General features: G+C 42.1%; 1 protein-coding gene across 1 annotated transcript in view; it reads right to left on the reverse strand.

Moving 5' to 3' along the window:
- Window positions 1-22,587, reverse strand: part of SORCS3 (sortilin related VPS10 domain containing receptor 3) — a 419,522-nt gene that overhangs the window by 184,698 nt on the left and 212,237 nt on the right. Inside the window, exon 4 of the mRNA XM_081863378.1 lies at window positions 7,296-7,454. Coding sequence (XP_081719504.1) covers window positions 7,296-7,454 — 159 coding nt within the window. The remainder of the gene's footprint in view (window positions 1-7,295; window positions 7,455-22,587) is intronic.

The raw sequence follows: 22,587 nt of genomic DNA on the forward strand, positions 1-22,587 counted from the left end.
TCATTCTCCCTCATATCACCTCCATTTGCTTAAATCAATCAATGCACATTGATCTACATTTGAGAGTTTTATCTATCGTTTCTCCTGTGGGCTCTGAGCAGCATACAAACGAGGCTCAAGTACCCCCCAAAAGTGTGAGACATTTGCAAGGCCATATGAAACTTAAAGCTGATTGGTTCTCTTTTGCCCATGATAGCAATATTCAATATTTTCAAAAGCACTGAATTTCAATGGGAGTTTGAGGTGTTTTTTCATTGTGTTTTGCCTCTCTATGGGTGTGATTCTTTTACTTAGATTCTGAAAGGTCCTGGGTTCAATCCTGATGGGTGTACATTTGAGGAAAGGGCTGCAGAGCACATGTTTTGTATGCAATCCCTGACATATCCAGGAAGAGCGGGAAAAGAATCCTGTCTAAAACCATGAAAAGTTGTGGCTAGTCAATCAGCTTAGACAATACTGAACTAAATGGACCAATGGTTTCATGGAGTATCACTCAGCTTCCAGGGCCAGCCGTACCATTAGGTAGAGTGAGGTGGTTGCCTCAGGTTACAGATACTGAATTGTGGACACCAGACACTTGCAGGTAAGCCATGCAGCCTGAGTTAGCCTGCATAACTCTATGAACCCATAATAAGCTACATTTCCCAGGATTATTTGGCAGAGGCATGTCTGTTAAAACAGTGTGATACTGCTTTAAATGTAAGGTGCATGTATAGTCTAAGATTCAAATGCCAATATGTTTGGCTTTTGGCTTTTATATGATGGAATTAGGGAGGGAGTGTGGTGAGACGCAAACCATCCTGCTCTTCAACTCAGGCAGAAAAATATATGGAGCTGACTTTGTCCGCTTTCTGTGTTGCACCGTTATGATTTTTGCTGCCATGATGCTGAACTGTGAGCTCACTGACTTCATTCCTGTATTTGATTCTGGGTGCTATTCACATCGAGAAGGACAGAAGACCAAGTAATAAGGTTTTGCCTGCTATTACCACAATTTTCCTACAAGCCATATTCCAGACGGCTTGTACTTTGGCTTATTATAGTCAACATATGTGGATCAACATCTTTTTTTAATCCCCCAGACTCCTCCTTTCATACTTGCTCAGTGCAAGCGAATAAAAGATAGCCGCTGCACTTTATTTCAGCACATGACAAGGTAAAATACCTGTAGTTTCAACCCGAACAATCTAGTGATGTGTACAGAAAAGAAGTGAGACGCGGCACTGCTGAAGTTTCCGCAGACTATTACCGTTTTGAAAACAGGAAACACTTTCCAAGTGCTAGACTGCATTTAAATGTAACAAAGGTTTACATAATTGCCGGTTGTCACACAGGCATGAAGTGCATAAAAATGCCTTATCTAACCATCTACGCCGCATAATGCACATTCTATAATGGAATTTGCAGTGGATAGATTCTTCATCAGGTCCTTAACCTTCAGCAGAGGCTAAGAAATGCAAAGCTGTTGTCGAGTTTCATAATCCTTTGGCTTGGAATACGAAACTCATGCTGCTATTTTAATTCGAGTCTGACAGCTCAACTCCTATCCACTGTCCGTGGCCTCTCAACCTTCTGTCTCCCAATGATTCTGCCCACACACCAGCCCTCTCATTTATTTTATTTTATTGATTAGATTTATATACAACCCTTCATCATAAGATCTCAAGGAGGTTCACAGAATCATCATCATCATCATCATCTAGCTATGTGTCAGGAAATGCTGAATCTGGGTGTAGCTGCCCCATTGAACTGCAGGTGGCAGCTTCTCTGAACTGACTCTGCCCACCCAGGCTGGCAATTGGAACCTTCTGGGCAGGAAGCGATATAAAGTGCTTCCTCTTCCGGCCCAGTCTGGATTGAACACAAATTCCTCATGAGGACTGGCCAGTATCCTTAGTTACTTCTCAGTCCTGCCTCCTGGTTTGCTCTTTGGCCCTCACCACTGTCTTGGCTCATCTCAGAGACTGCTGCTCACAGCACAGTCCTGACACTGTGGCTCCAACTTTGACCCTAGCTTTGGGAGGGAAGAATCTTTTTTTCTGCCTGGCACTGGCACTGCGACTCCAGTGGTAGGCTCACGGGTGAGTGGGAAGGTCGGGGCAGTTACTGGATCTGTCCGCGCCTCATCAGTGGTGATATGACAAGATTTAAGTTGCATTGCTGTGGAATGAGATGAGCATTCACCCAAACGTTGTGAGAAATTGCTCAGCTTATTCTGAGCCCATCTAAGGAGAGCTCCATATTTATAGATATAAAATATTTATTAAAAATAAGTAGATGGAAATTATGTAAGCTGTTAAGGTAGCTATTAGTTTGTTGGATTCTATCAGGGGCTGGATTTGCTACTGTCAATGATCTAGAGTTAAGTAGTAGTGCATATAATGTTAAGACGGGGTTTAAATCTCACTTTGAAAAGATTTGTGAACAGATTTGGTAATTATGGGAGTCCTGCTTCTAACTTTCATGTCTATGTAACTTGCCTTGCCCTCCCTCTCTCCGCTCCCCACCATACAACCCATTTTCTTGTCATTCTTTTAAACACATGCAGACATTATACAGTCTCGGAAGTCATGATGACTCCATACGTGGAATTAGACTTTCAAATTACAGCACTGTGATTACTGGGAAGACCTTGCTGGGATGGAGATTGACTACCAGGTGTGCTGAGATGGCACACTGCCATACTATCTCAAACATCTAATTCAGCAACTCATAGGTGGGGATATATAGATTAATGAAGAATCTTGATGATGAATATACTTAGTGGAAGATGAGGCCTTTGATTGCCAAGCTCTTGCATTTTACAACTTGTTTGATTAGCAACATTGTGGCAGGTGTTTTTAGTAATAAGCCATTTATTAGAAAGTGATAGCTAGTTGGTAGAGCATGAGACTCTTAATCCCATGTTGGGCAAAAGAGTATTGCATTGCAGGGGCCTGGAATAGATGACCCTCATGGTTCTTCCCAACTCTACAATTCTATCAGTTCTATGAATTTCTGAACCAAAGCTGAATTCCATTGCCACCATCAAACCTCTGAAACAGCCTCCTCACTAAAGCCATGACATGTCCCAAGATAATGAGTTCCGCTGAGAATGTGAACACAGCTGCCCCGCATGCCAGCATCCTTTATCTCCCCTACCAGATAACCCTTTGAGCTTAAAAAGCATACCATGTGATTGAGCACATACTCAGCAGTATAGAGGGGTGTAGTGGCTCGAGACCCGTGGAATGGGGAGAAGAGACCACAAGGGGAAGGTCTTGAGGTCTTTACACCAGCATCCAGTCACCAAAAAATCCCCCCCCCAACTTTAACATTATGCCTCTGAATACCAGTCGCTTGGACTTGCAGAAAGCTGCTTTGCTCATGTCCAGCTTGCAGGCTTCCCAAAGGCATGTAGCTGACCACAGTGAGGATGTTGGATGACATGACCCATTGGCTTGGTTCAGCAGGCTCGTCTTATGTTCTTAAAGAAAATGAACGTACATAACTTTTCTCCTTTCACACGCAAAAAGTGCAGAATTTGGAACATTCAGTCTCACAAATTAGGAGTGGGGAGTTATAGAATTTGGGTATTCTAACCCAAACCAACCCTAGCCTGGATTACCACTGAGTTTCCTGACAGACAAATCATATACCCAGCAGCTGATCATTTGTTTCTTTATTACCATGGTCTTTGTCCAAACACAGGCGCGCATATATATATATATATATATATATATATATATATATATATATTCTAGCTTAAAAGTAACATCAAACCATTCAGCTACATCAAACAGATATATTGGGTCTTTCAATTCATACTGCGAAATTCCTGGATACACCGATCATCTGAGCTTGCAAAAGGACTGACATTTGGCTAAGTCCTTTCATACAATGACTGCCTGGCACAGTAAAGAACTCTACATTTACAGTGGCTTTGCATCTGCAAATGTCACTGTGGCATCATCAAAGAAATAGCAATGTGAACCTGGTGCCTTCTGTTAACAAGGTAAAGGCTATATTCAAGTTATTATCTGTGGTTACTGGTGCAGTATATAATAGAACACTTTAAAGTGCATTAAATTACTTAGGTCAGGCAGTAAAAGACCTGGGGACTGTGGTATATTGCAGCACAGGAGACATTGTTCAATGGGCCACTAATGAATTTACTCTCCAAGGGAAAGCTGCGATGCTTCACAAATATAACTGCTGAGCCAAAGAACTTCCCCTGCTTCTTGTGCATGCTCCAACAGACATTCCAAAATCTAAGGTGGGAGCTCACTGTGGGAAATGTCACAATGCACTCACCCCACTGTGTTCCACACAAAGCTCACAATTCCAAACATCTGTTGCATGGGCAAACAGGAGATCAGAAAAAGGCATCATTGAGTCATGATACTTGTAATGAGCATATCCAACACCCCAAAAGAAACTTCCATATGAAAGCAGTTTTGTACTTGTTCCCTCAAAAGCCTAGGGATCATTGCTATAATTTTTGTTAGATTGCAAGACCATCTCCTGCAGTAAATGTTCCACAGGTAGCACTTGAAAGGTAAAAATAATAATAGCTGGTGCCTATCGTCTGCCCCACTTCTCCCCCCAGTCTATATATTCCTTGGGGATATGCATGTACTCATGAAGAAGTAGGAAACCTGAGGCATATATACTTTTATACTCCCTCAGCTTTGGGAAAGAGTGTGAACACAATTCATTGCTTCTCTGAGCTCAATGGTCCAGCTCTGGCTAGAAGAACTTAGGATGTGTTGGATACATGGGCTTTTTAAAGCAAGGGGTATTGCAGAAGAGAGAAGATACACTGAATTTTCCCTGAGAGATCTGGCCTGGTCTAATTGAGGAACTAACCAAAGCTTTTGAATGCAAGCATGCATTGACAAGGTTGGGGAACTTGCTAATTTCGATGTTTACAAATAATTCTGTGTTCTAAAAAGATTGAAAATGGGTGTGACTATATATTGAAAAATTATAAACTGGTGCTCCATGTTGTTTTATTCACCCATCCATTGAACACCATCATCCATATACATGATGCTTTGCAGAGTACTAATGGGTATATCTCAGCTCCTGCTGCATTTGAAAGCACTTCACAGTATGTGCTCCTTCGTTAAATTGAATGGGAGAAGAGACGCTGCAGCAGGGGTTAGATCAGAATCCAGCTTTTAGGTGGAAGAAAAGGCAACAAACAGAGGGAGCATGGTTTCTGCAAAAGCAACAACCGACAATTGCCATCCCATCAATAACATCCATCAAGAAAAATTTCAGGCTGTTACATGGCGAGCACTTCTTTTGAATCTATCGTTATTTCAAGACTATTGCTCTGCAGTTACCCTCTCATCCATATCCTGCAACAGTTATGCATAACCCCATCACCAAAAAGACAACTAATGTGTTTGTTCCTAACAGAGATCCTTTTAGATGATCTTTCATGAAAAATGTCTGCCGTCAACATTACAGTGTCTATGGGATAACATTATTTTCTTCAGACAGTATAGCCCTATTCATGCATTGCTCATCATAGGCATGTAGAACAAGGAGCGGGGCTGCTTTTAGACCTTCCCCCAATGGTGAATTGCCCTTAGCCCTCAGAAACCACGTGTTGCCTATGGCCATGTGAGCAGAAAGCCACACATAAGAGTCGTGCCAGATTAGTGATGTGAAGGAGGACCTGTTATGACAAGCTTCACCCAGCCTGTCCCCAGAGCCCTGCCTCTCAGAAAGGCCGTCACTGGCCAATTCAATTTTTGGATTTCAGCAGGAAATCCTATCAACCAACTGAAACCAATGTCAGAGTCAGCCAACCACACAGAAAGGAACCGCCCCCTCCACACACACCCCAGTTCTCCCACAGCAATTTGCGCTGCCGCCAATAATCTGTCTTTCAACTCACCCAATCATGTGCAACATGTGGCTACTGGAAGCAGGGGAGAGATGTGATAGTAAGGCAGAACTAAAACTACAGTGCCATCCTTTCTTCTTTTTCTTCTTAAATGTGAGTAATGCTTAAACAGGGCTTCTAAGTTTCTGGGCTCCTTTTGACGTTTTCTCTAAAGATTGAGGCATAATAAAGGACTGCAGTTTTGTTACAATTTGCACCTGACAGGATTAACAGTGCTACAACAAACAGGGATGGCAGCTGTGTTAAATAGACATGATAGCACAGATGTACCTGACCCCTTTGCAATTTTGCTTTCAGTATACCATGACTCCATGAGTGCCCTTGACCACAGGCACAAAGAGTAGTTTAAATTCCTATGTTTAGAAATCATTTTTGCAAGCTTGGAAATGGGGAAGCCAATAGTGTGAGGCAAAAAAATGAGGGTTGCAGGTGAATGCCCTGTGCAGGGACCTGGGAGCACTATTTAAAGTTCAGTGAATGCATAAAGGAATAACATTGGGATGGTATTATTTGGATTAAATAAGAATGGAAGCAGGAGAAGGAACAACAATAGCATCTCCCCAAGACCAGAACATGGGAAGTCACCCAAAAATGTTTAATTTGGAATGGAATAATTGGCTTTTTTAATTGTATTATGATCTGGTATTGTATCAATGTGGCTTATATTGGATTATTATTAATGAAAAATTAATAAAAATTATTATAAAAAAAAAGTTTGGTGAATGCATGTTCATCCACTCAGAATAAGCTGGTGCATTTGGATGTGAATGTGTTAACCAAGTATTTTTTCGGGTTTTGCCCCACTGCTGAATGCAGTCTTCTTTCTCCTGTTGAGTACCTGATACAGATGATCCACCCAAAAAAAATAAAACAACTTTCTGTAGATGAATTGCCATCACTAGACAGTATGGATTCTCCAGACATTTATTCACCAGATAGTATGTATACAAGGAATGAGCAACAGCGGCCTAAAGTTCAGGCCCTGCTTCCTTCTTCCCTCTCAACTTCCAATGTGCCAAAAGGAAGTGATCAGAAGCTTTCACTCCCTGTTTTAAACTAACCAGAGTTTGTGGTTTGATCTGGGGAAACTCTAAACCATGATTTGATCGCCATGATCAAACCATAGGTTAGGTTTGATCCTGGCTTGTATTTTAAAGGGTAGTTGGAACCTGTGGCCCTCCAGATATTCCTGGACTACAATGGCTAGCCATTGGTCATGCTAGCTGGGGCTGATGAGATGTTGCTGGACTCTAATTCACAATTTAAATGCTTCCTATCATACCAGAGAAGAGAGAGCACTTGTGCCTAAGGCTTACTGCTTCTAGTGCATGTAGAACTAAACACTGGTATAGCATTGCATCTGAAACGAGGCAAAGATATATAATGAGCAATGTACCTTTTGGTCAAGGCTGTACGCTAGAATCCAGTCCTCTTGCTTAGGATGGAACAGCAGGCTCTGGATGTAGAAGCTGAGCCGATATTTTTGATAGGTGGCGCCTTCATCGTTACTGATCAGTATGCTACTTTCAATCTCAGGATCACTCAAGAGCATTATCTATATAAAAAGAAAGGAAAGACAAGGTGGAAATAGGCTTAATTACATATCTGATACTAACTTGAGATTATTATCATGTGATAAGAATTGCCCCTATATAGTTACATTACATGTAATAATTGTCCCTACAGTGGTACCTTGGTTTACAAACTTAATCCGTTCCAGAAGTCCGTTCTTAAACCGAAACCATTCTTAAACCGAGGCACACTTTCCCTAATGAGGCCTCCCACCACTGATGCCCTTCCACTGTTCGGATTCTTTTCTTAGACAGAGGTAAAGTTTTCAAACCGGGATACTACTTCCAGTTTTGTGGAGTTCATAAACCAAATGGTTCGTAAACAGGACTGTTTTTAAACCGAGGCACCACTGTATATAAAAGGGACGCGGGTGGTGCTGTGGGTTAAACCACAGAGCCTAGGACTTGCCGATCAGAAGTTTGGCGGTTCGAATCCCCGCGACGGTGTGAGGTCCCGTTGCTCGGTCCCTGCTCCTGCCAACCTAGCAGTCTGAAAGCACGGCAAAGTGCAAGTAGGTAAATAGGTACCACTCCAGTGGGAAGGTAAACGGCGTTTCCGTGCACTGCTCTGGTTCGCCAGAAGCAGCTTAGTTATGCTGGCCACATGACCCGGAAGCTGTACGCCAGCTTCCTCAGCCAATAAAGCAAGATGAGCGCCGCAACTCCAGAGTCGGCCATGACTGGACCTAATAGTCAGGGGTCCCTTTACCTTTACCACTGTATACAGTTACATTGCCTAGTTGGAATACACCATTGAACTCTTGCCTGAATCAATGGTGGAGAGGGGTGGATGGATGTATAGACAAAGGCAAGAGTCACATCCATTGCCCTGTCCACCTTTGTCTCTGGCCCCGCCCACCATCTGCATGTGGCCACCAGAAGGTTCTCTGTGAGGTAATGTGGCCCTCAGGCTGAAAGATGCACCCCACTCCTGGTTTAAACATTTTGCCCAGTGAATGATTTTCATATTCCACACTGAAATGTTGAACTCTGCATCTGAAGTGATAATAGTGTCAATATCAGATATGACAACCAACTATATATAAGGCCTTATACTGTACACTGTGTACTAAAATGTTTTATTCCAAACTTAGTTCCTTTGGCAAGCCCTTTGTGGTAGCACAATTGACACTGACATACAAGGATACTCTTCACGACATCACCTCTCCTCATGCAAACCTGCATGGACCCTGAGATTGTCATCTGACAAACTACTCTGTGCACCAGCTCCAAAGGAGCTCCATAGAGTAGTAGCTTCCATCCATGGACTGCTCTTCCCTGAAAGGCCCATGTAGCACCAACTCTGTCATCATTTTGATGCCAGACAAATAAACTTTTCTTTTCCTGGGCATTTGGGCAGCAGTAATGATCGGATGCTTTTACTCTGTTTATGCTCTGGGAAGTAATAAATTTCAGAAACTAAACAAACTAGCTTGTTCTTAGATCAGCTAATTATTTATACTGGTGATAGCAAAAAAGGGAAAGCATTCTACCTAGGAATTCACCACTGTCATTAGGCAGACAAAGTGACAAGGGTCAAGGTGACCCCTTCAGCTAACTCTAAATGGTTGCAATGGTCTGTATAATACTCCACAGTCACCGATTTTTATCGCATGTGCCAAAATTCTGCAACAAGGAAAGCTTTATTCTACGGCTGGTATAAATAGCACAGAAAGGGAAAATTTACATAATGCCTTATTTTGCATGATCTATTCTGCAATATTTCCTATTTTGCATAATTTATTCCAGTTTTCATAGTCATGGCGAGGAGCAAGGAGCTATGTAGGTGACTAAGCTCCACCTCTTATCTTATTCAGCAACTCCTTGCTCACACGGTCTTTCAAGCGATAAGAACAACTATCCATTAAATTAGAATGATCAGCTTTCATGCATATATTTTCAGACATACCCCCCCCCCTTTTTTTTTGATAGCTGAAATTTGCAGGAAGCTGAATTTTATTTCCCAGTGCCAGATTATATACTTTTTGTGTTCAACCGGAATCATAGCACACAAGCAGTTTTGTCTGTGCAGACCTGCTGTTGCTTCAGAGTGTAAGATCAGGCTAGCAGCATTTCAGCTTGGCACTAAAAATCAGCTTTGAGAATCTCAAAGCCTCACTTCAGCAAAAACCTAGTTCAATAGGAATTATCACCTCTATCATCTCTGGGGCCACTGTGACAAAAGCTCAGTATACCATGGAAATAAGCCTTTATTTCTTTTTGCTTCCCAAAGGACTTCCATATTGCACAATAAAAGAGAAAAGGGTTGTCACCTCTAATCCCTATTTGCGGGGTGGGGGGGACTAAATCACCTTTTCAGGATTCAAGAAAGCTTCTGTTTGGGACTAACTTTGTTTCCTGATCTATTTATTCATATCCAGAGGATAAGAGAGATATCTGTAGCTCCCATTACTAACATTTGCTTACATCTGCAGACTAGATGAAAGAGAATGGAAGATTGCCACAAAGCAAAACATTTCAGAAGGATGCTACTTTTAAAACAAAGATTCTCTGGGGAAACAGATTTGCCACTCACTAAAGGTTATCAAGTGAAGAATGCTATAGATTAAAGATTTCCTCTTGTTCTAAGCTTGGATAAAGAGGTTAAGGGTCTTAATTATAGAGTACAGTAAATGGGCATCCAAATTTCCCAATGATTCATTGTTGACTCACTTTTTGCTTCAATAGGCCTTCTTCCCAGGTAGGTGGGAATAGGATTGCAGCCTTACAGCACTGGTTGTGCTATTTGGGGACTTACAGTCCCTATAGTTTAAATGTGTGTGGCATATCTCCCTTTGCAGCTGCTTTGTCAGGAAACTCTGCTTAAAGGAACTTGTGCCAGCTGTATCTCTAGGGGACTCCACACATTCAGATTAAAAGGTTGACTGGGAGAATGTGATGGCGCTCACTGTTTCTGCTCCCTACCTCTGTGTATTCAGCCAAAGACTTGCAAAAATACTTTAGGCAAACAAGTTGTATGGGGCTAGGCTCTCTCTATGCAGCTGAAGACTTTTCAGAAGACCAAGTCCCGGATCACATATGCCTAGCTTATGTACTTTAACTTCTGCAAACACTGGCTCTGCCCAGACAATCCACTGAAAATGTGGAGGTTTGGAAAGGGCCAGAAGCATGATCATCTTCCTGAGCCTCCATATTCAGTGAAGATGTGGGAAACATGTGAACAAAGTTCTCATCTTTCCATAATATCCTGAGGGAAGATGTGCTTTCCCTGGATGTTTCCTGCCAACCAAGTTGTTTGCTGTAACTCTGAATGGGGAGCACAGAAGGGCTCTGTCTCCCCATATCCTTAATAATTGCAACTAGCAGCAACCACATAGGACTCATGTCTGAAGACTAACCAAGAAAAAAATTTATCTGGTAGCTCTGCAAAGTGAGCATATTCCTTGTGCAATCTCCACTTTCCCAAGTGATCAGACTTTCCAGATACAGCACAGCTGAGTTTGGCTTCCTTTGCATGCAGAGATCACTGCAATCTCTCTTCTTCTTTTTTGGCATTAATATATGGGTTTATTGGCAAATATAGCTCACAGTGTTTGCAGAAGTTAAACATTCCTACAATCAATAAATCCGCTGCCACAAATCAGATTCTCCGAGATACCCTCTAGCCTACCACAGCCCAGCTTTCTGCATTTTTGTCTCCAGCTGTAGTTCCTTTCTCTGTTTCGAAAATACCACTAATTACCCTTCATGTATAAATATCTAGCTTTTCCCCTTCCTTGAGCTGAAAAGGGAAATAAGGTTCTGATGAGCTTTACCTTCCACATCATCCTGTAACAACTAGTTGTGTGGCGAGTTCCCGCCCCCCACCAGGGTAAATAAAGACACGAGACACCATAATTTAAGGTTAATTGGGCGAATTAGGCCACAACTTTATTGAATTCAGGAATGAGAGGCATTGGCTTAGGCATTGGTCCTAACGACTATACGGCTCCAGCCCGTTTGCTGGAGACACGGGGAAGGGATAACCTTATATCGGGGGAGTCTCCTGCCGAGGCACGTCGACTAGGAGCTCCCCCGGGTCACCGCTCTGGGGCGTGCCTTTGGCCCTCACCTCCATAGGCTTCGGACAGGGCCACGCCCCCCGGAGTCCTTTAACGGACCACCCTTCGCTCGCTGGGGGGAGGTGATGGCGTTCCTCCCCCCACACACACATACTCTTAACACCTTCTTACCAATGCCTACCGCCAATGCCAAGAAGTTGTGACGAGTTGCTACGAGGTAGGCGAAAAACCAAAAGGCCAGAAATCGCCAATTGGGAAAAATTCCTACCATGCCCCTTGCGGCGACAGACCGAAGTCCATAGCAAAGTCCAGGACCTACCTAACCCTAGTTAAAGGGAGGGAGGGTGGGAAAACGTGGGGGTGAGCCGGCGAAAAGAGGGCGAGCCCCCTCTGCACCGGCCCTAAATAGGGCAGGCCATGACCCCCAGCCAGCCAGCTGATTGGCTGGCTGGGGGGGCAGACCTGACCGGGAATCCCCTGCTCTCGCGGGGGCTGGGACCAGCCCCCGCTCATGTGGGGTGGGCGTGAAGCCCGCAACCCCACCTCCTGGGGCAGGCCGGAAGTGGCTTTACCCTCAAAAGCGTTACCAAGGAATTTGCATAATAAAAGGGTGTGATCTAGCCAGTATTCACACTTGCATAGCTTTCACTAATCTCCAACAAGTAAATGGGAGTACGAAAGGGGAGGAATTTAGTTCAGTTCAGATTTAAAGGCAAAACTCCCCAATTCACACTTTCAGGAACAATGAACAAACTGAAATGCAGCCATCCATCAAAATTTGCACTTCTCTGAATTTTGCAAGGCAGTTCTACAGCCAAGTTATGTGTACAAAAATGCATATACTAAGGTGTGCATATATTTATGAAAATAGCGTACAAAAATGCACTATATTCAGGAAAACTGCTTCACAAAACTTTATATATTAGGCACAGTTGCATACAGATTTGTGCATATTAGAAGAAATTAGTACCTGATGGATTTTCATAAGGACTTCTAAAAAAAAAGTGAACTGGTGCAGATATCTGAAGAAGTGAACTTAATACAGTGGTACCACTGGTTACAAATTTAATTCATTCCAGAGGTCCATTCTTAATCTGAAACCGTTCTTAACCTGAGGTACCACTTTAGCTAATGGGGCCTCCCGCTGCGGCCATGCCTCCGGTGCACGATTTCTGTTCCCATCCTGAGGTAAAGTTCTTAACCTGAGGTACTACATCTGGGTTAGCGGAGTCTGTAACCCAAAATGTTTGTAACCCGAGGTGTTGGGGAAATGAGCAATGGAGAGAAATCAAAACTGAAAGATTTGCCCATCCCTATTGAGGAGTAGACAATATGGGGCACTTCAGTTTGACCTGCATTGTTTGCTTTCTGAGCTATTCCCAATTAGCTGCTTCACACACACACACAACAAATGACCTCTACCACATTTCACTCACTGGTTCAGTTCCTGATTGAACTGATCAATGTCTTCAGCCTGATCCCAATACAACCTTCCTATAAGATTTGTGGAACATCAATTCCTTGATTTCAGAATGCCCAGGGTTCATCACAGACTAGTCCACTCCAGAACCTACAACAGACTAGCAAAGAAAGAGGTGGGGGGTCCTGGAAGGAGGAACAGGGGTCTGCTTGTGGCTTCATTCAAGGAAGGAGCTATAAAATAGAAATCTAATCTATTAAGCTTGGCCTGAATATGTATAAGAGTCCCAAGCATCGGAGCACAACTAGGAGAGTGAGCGTGAAGCGTAGCTGTAACCATTTTTTCTGGTAATCTGTTCCCAGACATGACAGATGATGAGCAAAATCCCCAACATCTTTGGTTTACTGAAACCGATATCAGTTTGGCTTGGATTATACAAATCAGCAGGGAGCCTTTCCAGCTTTGGTTCACACAAGAAAATCAAAACGGTATCAGCTTCAGTAAAGCAAAGATGGAAAAGCTCGTGGTAAAGGAAAAGACTGTGCAGTGAGCGCCTATCTCCCTATTTAATAACATTTAACCCTTTCCACAGCAACCCCCTCCAAAATAATAATATGTGAACCAAAATAATCATCATAATAAAAAATAGATACTTTACATTTGTCAAAGGGCAAAACTACCTCTTCTTATTATGTGTCTTCAGCAAAGGATCCACCCCATTCGTGATTTAGATTAATCTCTTTTCATTAGCAGCCAATAAACAAACACCAGCTTCTCTGGCAATGCCCAGGACCGCCATTTATAATTGCCATAAGGAACACCAGAGAGTTGTCAAATATAATTTATAGCCTTTTAAGATCTAATCATTTTCTATAATATTAGATTAAATGGCAGCCCTTTATTAAAGAGGAAATTATAGTTCACCTTGCTACTTTCTGGAACATTTTGTTATATATTGTTTTTCTCTGTCCATTACAGAAGGATATAAAGTACATTATTTCGGGGGGGGGGGGGAAGTGCTGCAAAACGAACTTGAAGGGAATAAGGTTTCCCTTTCCTTTCTGCATCCTGGCTGCAGAAATTGTTCTGTGAAGGATTTGCAAGGGCACAGTCTAGACTGTGATGCCAGATACCTGGATGCAATTCCAGTGGAGCAAGAAAATCCAGTAAAAACAGGAATCACCCATAGGTGATTCATGCTAGAATCTTAAAACATTTACTTGCTTTAAGGCATAGTTTTGAAGTGCATGTTTCTAGAATTCATGGTTTTTATCGCTTTTCTTCTTCTTCTTTTGAATTTGTGGGATATGTTAATTAACGTAAGAAGAGTCCTGCCTGCTGGATCAGGTGAAAGGTCACTCTAGTTCAGCATCCTCTTTTCATAGTTGCCAACCAGATTCCTATGGGAAGCCTGGAAGCAGCACCTGAGTGCAACAGCACTCTTTCCACTTGTGATTCCCAGCAACTGGCATTCAGATGCAAACTGCCTCCAACAAGATATTTGCATTTGATGTAAAGTGAATTTCTCTTTTCTTCCCCCCAAAAATATTCATTTTATAACACAAATAAAAAACACAAACAGAAAAGAAAACAATACGAACAAATTCTTGTCATATCCTTATTTATCTAAACATTAAGTGGGCTTCCCCAAGTCCCACCTATCTGATTTTCATTTTACTTCATCTTTAGCAGTTTACATATATCATAATTTCTAACCATCTTTTTTTTTAATCACACTTAAAATAACTTCACATTTTATCACATACAAATAATACTATTTTAAAATACCCTATCTTCTACTTCTAACCCTACAGCCTATATCCACTTCCAAAGCTATTCTAAGGTTTAAATATTTAACATATTTTTTCAAATATTTCTTAAACTTCTTCCAGTCTTCTTCCACTGTCTCTTCTCTCTGGTCTTGGAGTCTCCCGGTCAGTTCGGCAAGTTCCATAAAGTCCATTATCTTCATCTGCCACGATGCAAAGCGAATTTCTCACTTCATACCCATTTTAATGTTCCCTTCTTGAAAGAATCCAGATGATTTTCATGTTTGCTCGGGTGTACATTTCCACAATAAAAGAATAGACTGATTGTTCACTTATTATAGTATAGCCTGCCTATAAATGGTCATGCTGGGTCCAAAATTAATGTATCTCTTTAAGTTTCCCTCCACTTTTGTGTGTGCATAAAAACCTCTCTGTGAGGTCCTCTGTCAGATACAATTTTCATAACTGAGAAGGCAAAACAAATAAGAAGACCTATCATGCTTATACCCTTTGACCAGATGCAACCCACAAGCCAAGTATTGTGACTGACAGGTGCTTGTTAATCCATACCCTCCATTATAGCATATTGACTAAGGCTGCTTCCAAGCTGTCACTGTTTTGTGGGTGGGATTCAACCACACAAGGCAAGTTCAAGTTGTGCAATTAAAGTAGATTTCATAGAATCATAGAATTGCAGAGTTGGAAGGAATCCCCTGGGTCATCTACTCTGCAGGAATCACAGCTTAGGAATCCCTGACAGGTGGGCACCGAACCTCTATTTAAACATATCCCATGAAGGGGAGCCAACCACCTTCCAAGACTGCCCTTCCCATCGTCAACCAACTCTTACTGTCAGAAAGTTCTTCCTAATGTTTAGTCAGAAACTCCTTTCTTATCATTTGAATCCATTGCAAATTAATCAGGACGAATGCTTAAGAAACAGCTCATCTGGAATTGACTATAGAGACTGAACCCCTAGTTTGAATCTCACCCCTGTCATGACTGCATTTAGCAAGCCATGCCCTCTCTTTCTCCTCGCAGTGTCCCAGTTCAGCCGCCCTTTCCAGGGGACTTTGAGAACTGTGAAGGGAACAGGGGTATCCGAACAACTATCAGCACCCATAACAAACTACACTTCCCAGAATTCTGTGGGGGCAGCCATGATTGTTTAAAGTGGTATCACAATGCTTTACATGCATGGTGCAGATGGGGCCGCAGTCTTTGCTTCTTCTGTTATCTAGCTGTAGTTATTGCAACAACCCAGTAAGGCAAGTCCGTATTATTATCCCTGTATTACAGATGGGAGGCGAGTTTGCCATGAAACTGAATCAGGTTCCTTCCCCCATCCCTATCACAGTACAGCCAAAGGGCAATGAGTCTGACAGACCTGCCTGAAAACAGGCCTCTTCCAACCACAGCCTACTGAAATCCAGCTGCACTTGCCCAGCCTCAGCAAATTACACACAGAGGGACTGTAAAATTATATCACCACTAGTCCCCTTCCCATTCTCAGTTTGGATTACAAACGTAAATGCTTTAAAATCTTATTGGCCCACACAACCGCATCTCTTGACAAAAGGAAGGAAGGAAGAAAGAAAGCCCTTTTGACTGTGAATGTTATGTCGTACCATAAAGGGACATTTCTATCAATATTACCATTCCTTGTGCCTTATTAATTTCCTCTCCCACAAAAAAAAACCCCAAACATAAATTTCAAGTACAAATTACTTGAGTCCGCCTCTTTCAATGGGCGCCAAGAAGTTTTGTAGGTACAATATCTGTAACAATATCACTGCTGAGTTACATTAGCAAGAAGCATCTTACAAAATGAATAAAGAAGACAGGATAGAAATAAATGCCTTTTGTTCCCAGGAATAAATAGAGGACATTAAACTCTTGCTTGCAGGCAGCCAGTTTGTCAGCTTTTTGAATATATGCTCCCCAGGTTAGCCTGCCTCTGTTTAATTTTTGTAGGCAGAAAGCCGCAAAACCATCCTGATGCTGGAATAACCGCTGGGCTAAAGAAGAGCGCTTCTGCTTGGCACAAACAACCGCCCATTGTCATTAACAGAACACAGATGCTGTGCCTGAAACATCTCTTTTTTTAAAAAAAAGCAGCAAAATAAAGCTGCACCTGAAGAAATGTCTGCAAAAAGCAGGCCTAATTGGGTTCTGTATACAGCGCATATTCATGCTTTCCAAAGCAAGAGTACTTAGCTGAAAAGACATGTCTTCAACTGCAGGAATTATCTTAAACTCAAACTCAAGGTGGTTAAATGAAATAGGCTAGAACCACCTTCAGACATTCTGAAAGTATGAACATGTTGGGAGGGGAACAGGGATGGTGCTTGCTAGTCCCAGCCCTGGACTCAATGTGTTGGTTAGCTCTGCAGGAGCAATCTGGTACCCTACAGTTTTCAGGCTCTGTGTATACATGGACACAATGGGCAGGATTTACCTAACATGTCCAGTCTGTGGAAGCCCTGTTGCCTTAGTTTAACCTAGACATAACCTCTAATCCTAGCTTTTTCATGGCTATTCATAACTGTTGCCATTCTTTTCTCATGATTTCCAGCCTTTATGGCTGCTTCATTCTTCCAATCAGGAATCAAGTAATAGATTCTATTACAATGGAACCAGTACTATTTTTCTAGAAAAAGAGGTGCCGGAACTCACCATGAACTTCTCCCTTCTTCTCTTAGAATGGCTGAGAGCTACTGAAGCTGAATTCCCAGTGAACTCCCAGTGACTGGAAAAAAAGCTCTGGTTGGACCACAGTGTGTGTGTGTGTGTGTGTGTGTGTGTGTGTGTGTGTGTGTGCGTGTGTGTGTGTGTGTGTGTGTGTGTGTGTAAATGTTTCAGATTTAGCCATGTACTGTGTCACAAAGGCAAATTAAAGCCTTTAGGGTGGCAGAAATTTTCCTCTCCTGGTCACATGGTTGATCAAAGCCAATCAGGGATCAGCCTTTTGCAATGGTCTCCAGAAAGCTGCCAAGAGTGGGGCTCTATCTCATCCCAATTCCAATTCAACACTATAATTGAGTTTATATTATATGATTTAAAACTTCCCATGCCTAACTTGTTCCCTTTCAAATTCTGCCTAGAGGGTCATTGTGATTCATGACCTTCCTTTCTGCAAATTGTTCTAATCTGAGATCTCAGGTAAATATTCCAATGGCCAACAGGGATTACAAAACTGCCAACTTCTGAGTGGCCTCAATCCTTTATCAGAAAAATCTGTGGGTTTTTTCTACCCCAAAGGGCCAGCCAGCTTGGACCTACTCTTCCAACTTCTTGTAACATGACTTATTATTACTTGGAAATTAACATTAATAACAGATTTAATTAGCAGATATAGCTCCAGATTATCATCTTTCTGGAACATAATGATGCAGTCTTACAGGATGAAGTGCACTCTTCTCACTTTATATGGGTTTATGAAGCATGTGTTATAAAAGTACCTCAGCCATACGGCTTTTATACCTTGGCAAGCATTTCAAGGCAATCCCATAAAATCCATGCAAATCTTAAAGTGTTAAAGGTGACTTTCACTACAGTAATGAAAGAACAAGACAGACGCCCAACGGAAATTAAATAGCATCCTATCCTTTACTTAGTAGTTTGTAAAACAAAGCACAAGCTCAATATTTCATTGCCTTGCACAGGTTTCTAAAACCAACCTTCTTGATCAAAAATGGAGGAGTGAAAATTTGCAACATTGAAATAAAGCATCACCTTTCAGCTTCTATGCTAAAGAGTATGCCCCAAGGCTATAAGCTAGGAACAAGGTAGAGTTCATTCCTTGACAGTTCTGTGCTTTCTGCCATCCTCCAAACTCCACCCGCCCCCAAACTTCTCATCTCTCTCATGTAGTTGGCAATAAATCCCTTTGGGGATGCAAACACTCAGCTGTACAATGAAAAATGTGGAAAACACAACCCCCCATCAGTTCTAACAGTTAGTTCAAAGACACCATTACTGCAAGATGCTTGTGTAACTCTCCAGAATGGAAGGTTGTGCTGCTTTTGTTCTCAATATGTGTGCCAGATCCAAAGGCTGGTACTACTTTCAAACTCTAATGACCAGAGTTTGGGAAGCAAAAGTTTACAGTATGAAAGCTGATGTTGAACACAACTTGCATGGGCCTCTACTGTACTCAGATATATTATGATGTGAACCACTACCAAGTGAGGTCAAAGCTCAGAGCAACACACGCCATGCTGCCTTTGAATCTAGAAGAGCACAAAGCCACCTATAGCTTTATACTCTATAAATTTGTCTAATCCCCTTTGAAAGCAAAATAGGTACAGTTGTCATCACCCCACCTTGTAGTAGCAACTTCCAGAGTTTAATTGTGCACTGGGTGCATAAATACTTCCCTTTGTTTCTGCTGTATCTCCGCCTAGTCAGCTTCACTGAAAGGATCTAGATTTTGTTACAGGAAACCTCCATCTATTTTCTCCCCACCATAAATGAGTATAGACATTGGGGGTGGGGGAAAGATACCACACAGAGATTGTCCCAATTGCTTATTTTACATGTTCAACATGTAAAGGGGGAAAGTAGTGGCATATTTAGCCTTAAAAGGCCAAGAAGGCTAAGGAAATGTACAATGCACCATTTTATTCACATAAGTAATTTAATAGCGCTATTAGTACAAGTGAAGTTATTTTGCTGTGTTGGCAATTGTTGGACCAAGAACTCAGTCTACAAAAGTACTATTATGGAACCAGAATTCCCAACGTGTTTCTCTGCTGGGACTCCTAGAATACACAGGGGGAAACCCACCATCGTTATAATACTGTAACTATTTCTGCTTACTAAACAGAGTTATTTTAACAAGCAAAATTGCTTTTGAGGTCTGTGGGGAACAACAGAAATGTACTTTGCTTTGAACTCAAATATTCTAAGTACAAGTGATAAATACTGCCTGCTTCCCAATCTCTGCAGTTTTGGGAGAAGGGTTACTGAGAAAGTTGTGAATATGTAGCACATGCTGGCTGGGGATGATGGGAGTTGTAGTCCCAACATCTGGAGGGTACCAGGCTGGCTACACAGTGATGGGTGTAGAATGAGCTGGACTTCCAGATGAGGGTGCAAAATAGGAATGCTTGAGGTGCGAGCTCTCTCTCTCTCATAACAACAACAATTCCAGTACAGACTGACGTGATCGGCACATCCTTAACAACTGCATGGATCAGAACTGTTATTCAACGGCTTTTACATTTCCCAAATATTCTGAACCAGTTTTCAGCTCAAAATTAATTTTATTTAAATAATAGCAACAACAATAGTAATAAGTCCATAGACCTAGAGAAACATAGTGACATCATATAAGAAAACATAGGGCTATATTGTGGCTTTACGGGGGGGCCCTACTTGACTTGGAGAGTTATTGTCATCACATGGACTCAGAGGTGAAAAGACCTGCCAATCACCCCAATTCACTTTGAACTGTGGGAGGAAATAATTCGACAGCTGGTCTGGAAGGATGTAGCATGATTCCAAGGGTGAGTACTCACAGACACACTTGCAGCCATATTCTGAGCCAACTGAAGTTGTTACAGACTCTTCAAAGTTATCCCCATGCAGAATGCATTGCAATAATCCAGCGTATATGGAGGGGGAAAGGATTGCACTTTCTGCCCTGCTCCTGATCTCTATGTATTCCAAGCCAACAAAAGGACATGTATGATGGGGTCTGCCAACTGTCTGGCAACTGGTACCCTAGTGCTTGCAGTGCCTGGAAGACGCCAAAAGAAAGGTCTTGGCAAGACATGACAAAGCATGACTCTTGAGTAGGCTTCAGTTTGGTGTCCAGGTGGCCAAATCCAATCTAATTCCAGTCTCTGTCACTTCCTTATGCTTTCAATCATAAGTCCTTTCTTTTTTTTTATTTTAGAGATACACATAAAACTTTGCATTTAATGTGTGTTTACATTCAGATTTCTAAAGTAATACAGTCAGTTCCAGTTGCATACAAGGTTTTTCCCATGCACATATACCATCCTGAGATCTTGGCCAAGCTTCCACAATTACTGTAGGAACTGGTTTATTCCCAATATGGTGTGTGTGTGTGTGTGTGTGTGTGTGTGTGTGTGTAGGCAAAGACTTATAGAGGCAAATTAATCAATTTGACATCCAAACAAAAGATTATTTAATGAAGTGAAATAAACTTTGGAGTAAATAGTTAGCTCCAGTCAACATAACTATAGCATTCTCAGCAAAAAACAAAGAAACCTGAAACCCATTTGGTACAATGCATCCCTTTAACACTCTTAAAAAACCAGCCATTACAAGCTTCTAAATAAAGACATTGCATCACACTATACACTGTACAATTCTATTATGAGACCTAAAATGAATAAATTGTCACAGTCATGTAAGATAAGGAAGCTGTAATAGAGAAACGTTCAAAAGTTCCGCAGGATCTTGCAATTTGGGCAAGCCTTTCTTGAGTTACACAGTTATGAGGCATGAGTAATAGGCTGTTCCAGAGCAAAGGCGTAGGAAGGTCAGGTGGTACCCGGTACGGAAAATTTCTTGTCACCCCGCCCCCCACATTGATATTTTTTTTTCCCCTGCAAAAGATGAAGGCAAGGCAAGGCCTAATCTACTCAACCTAGTCTCATTTTATTTACATAGGCTGACTTTCCAGGACCCGGGAAGCCCAGCGGAGGTTAGGGCAGTAGGGCGGTTCATTAAAACATTTTTTTTGAAAATGCCTGCTCCAAAGGTCTTATCTTACTAAACTAGGGATTATATAGCTATAGCTGAAATTTCATACATATCAGTTAATATCTTGACCCTGCTCTACTGAGTTGAAATTTCAGCCCACGACATAGGAAAATGGCCAAGTAAACAGCTATTTTCATGGAGGGTCAAGATATTAACTTATATGCATGAAATATCATTTATAGCTATATAATCCCTATGGTAGTAAGATAAGACTTTTGGAGCAGGCATTTTCAAAAAAAAAGTTTTTTATGAACCACCCTAGTAGGGCAGTAACTGTTCCTTGATAATTTGTCACCCCCCTCCATGGTTGCCCCTGCTCCAGGTGGCAACAGAGGAACAGAGAAAATCAAACCCATGTGTTGGCTAAAACTGGCCACAACTGTATTAAGTACAGCAGGTAAGTGGGGTGGGCATGGCAATGGGGCAAGTACCAGTCCCTGATTCAAATAGGCTGCCGGTTGTCTGTTAGGCCATCCCAGCATGGTGGCTGAGGAGTGTCCTTGAGAGCTAATCCAGTGTGAAGACACATTGTGCTGCAGGCTATGCATCTGGGATCACACTGGCCAACTGAAGTGAGGTATGTCACGCCATTTGGAGCTGGAGACAAAGCCTGATGCCTCAGAACCCCCAATGCCCCACCACTGGATCCTGCCCAATGCCATTTTTGCTCAGGTTGTCATGCTGCCGAAAAGATTAAAAAGTGCCGTCTTCCTTCTTCAAAACCACTGACATTTTGGTTACCCACACCCCTGAAAACTGGAAACACGTTCTCCACAATGTCATTCATTGTAAATAGGGTTGCAAGTTGTGGGAAGATAATTTTACAAGAGCCTCACATTAGAAGGACAGTATAAGCACCTTGCTGCTTACGTGGCCCTAGAACTGTATCCTAAAGCTAGAATTTGGACCCCATCAGCATGCATATTATTACCACTCTGTTCCCGATTTCTTTGTTTTTAAATCCTTCCCAGCTCTCTCCTCTTGCTATGTCCTGAGGAAGAGCACAAAAGCTGCAGTGCAACTGTGAGCAAAGCATTTGTGCATAAAACATTCAGTGCCTGATTATGAAGTAAGCAAGTCAAAATGGCTGAGTAATAGAAACTGTGTGTGTGTGTGTGTCTGTGTAGCAAATCTTTCCAAGAACCTCATTGTTCTGAGCAGAGAGAAC

Source organism: Podarcis erhardii, assembly GCF_964252035.2.
Source record: "Podarcis erhardii genome assembly, chromosome: 5".
In the NCBI taxonomy this organism is placed as follows: domain Eukaryota; kingdom Metazoa; phylum Chordata; class Lepidosauria; order Squamata; family Lacertidae; genus Podarcis; species Podarcis erhardii.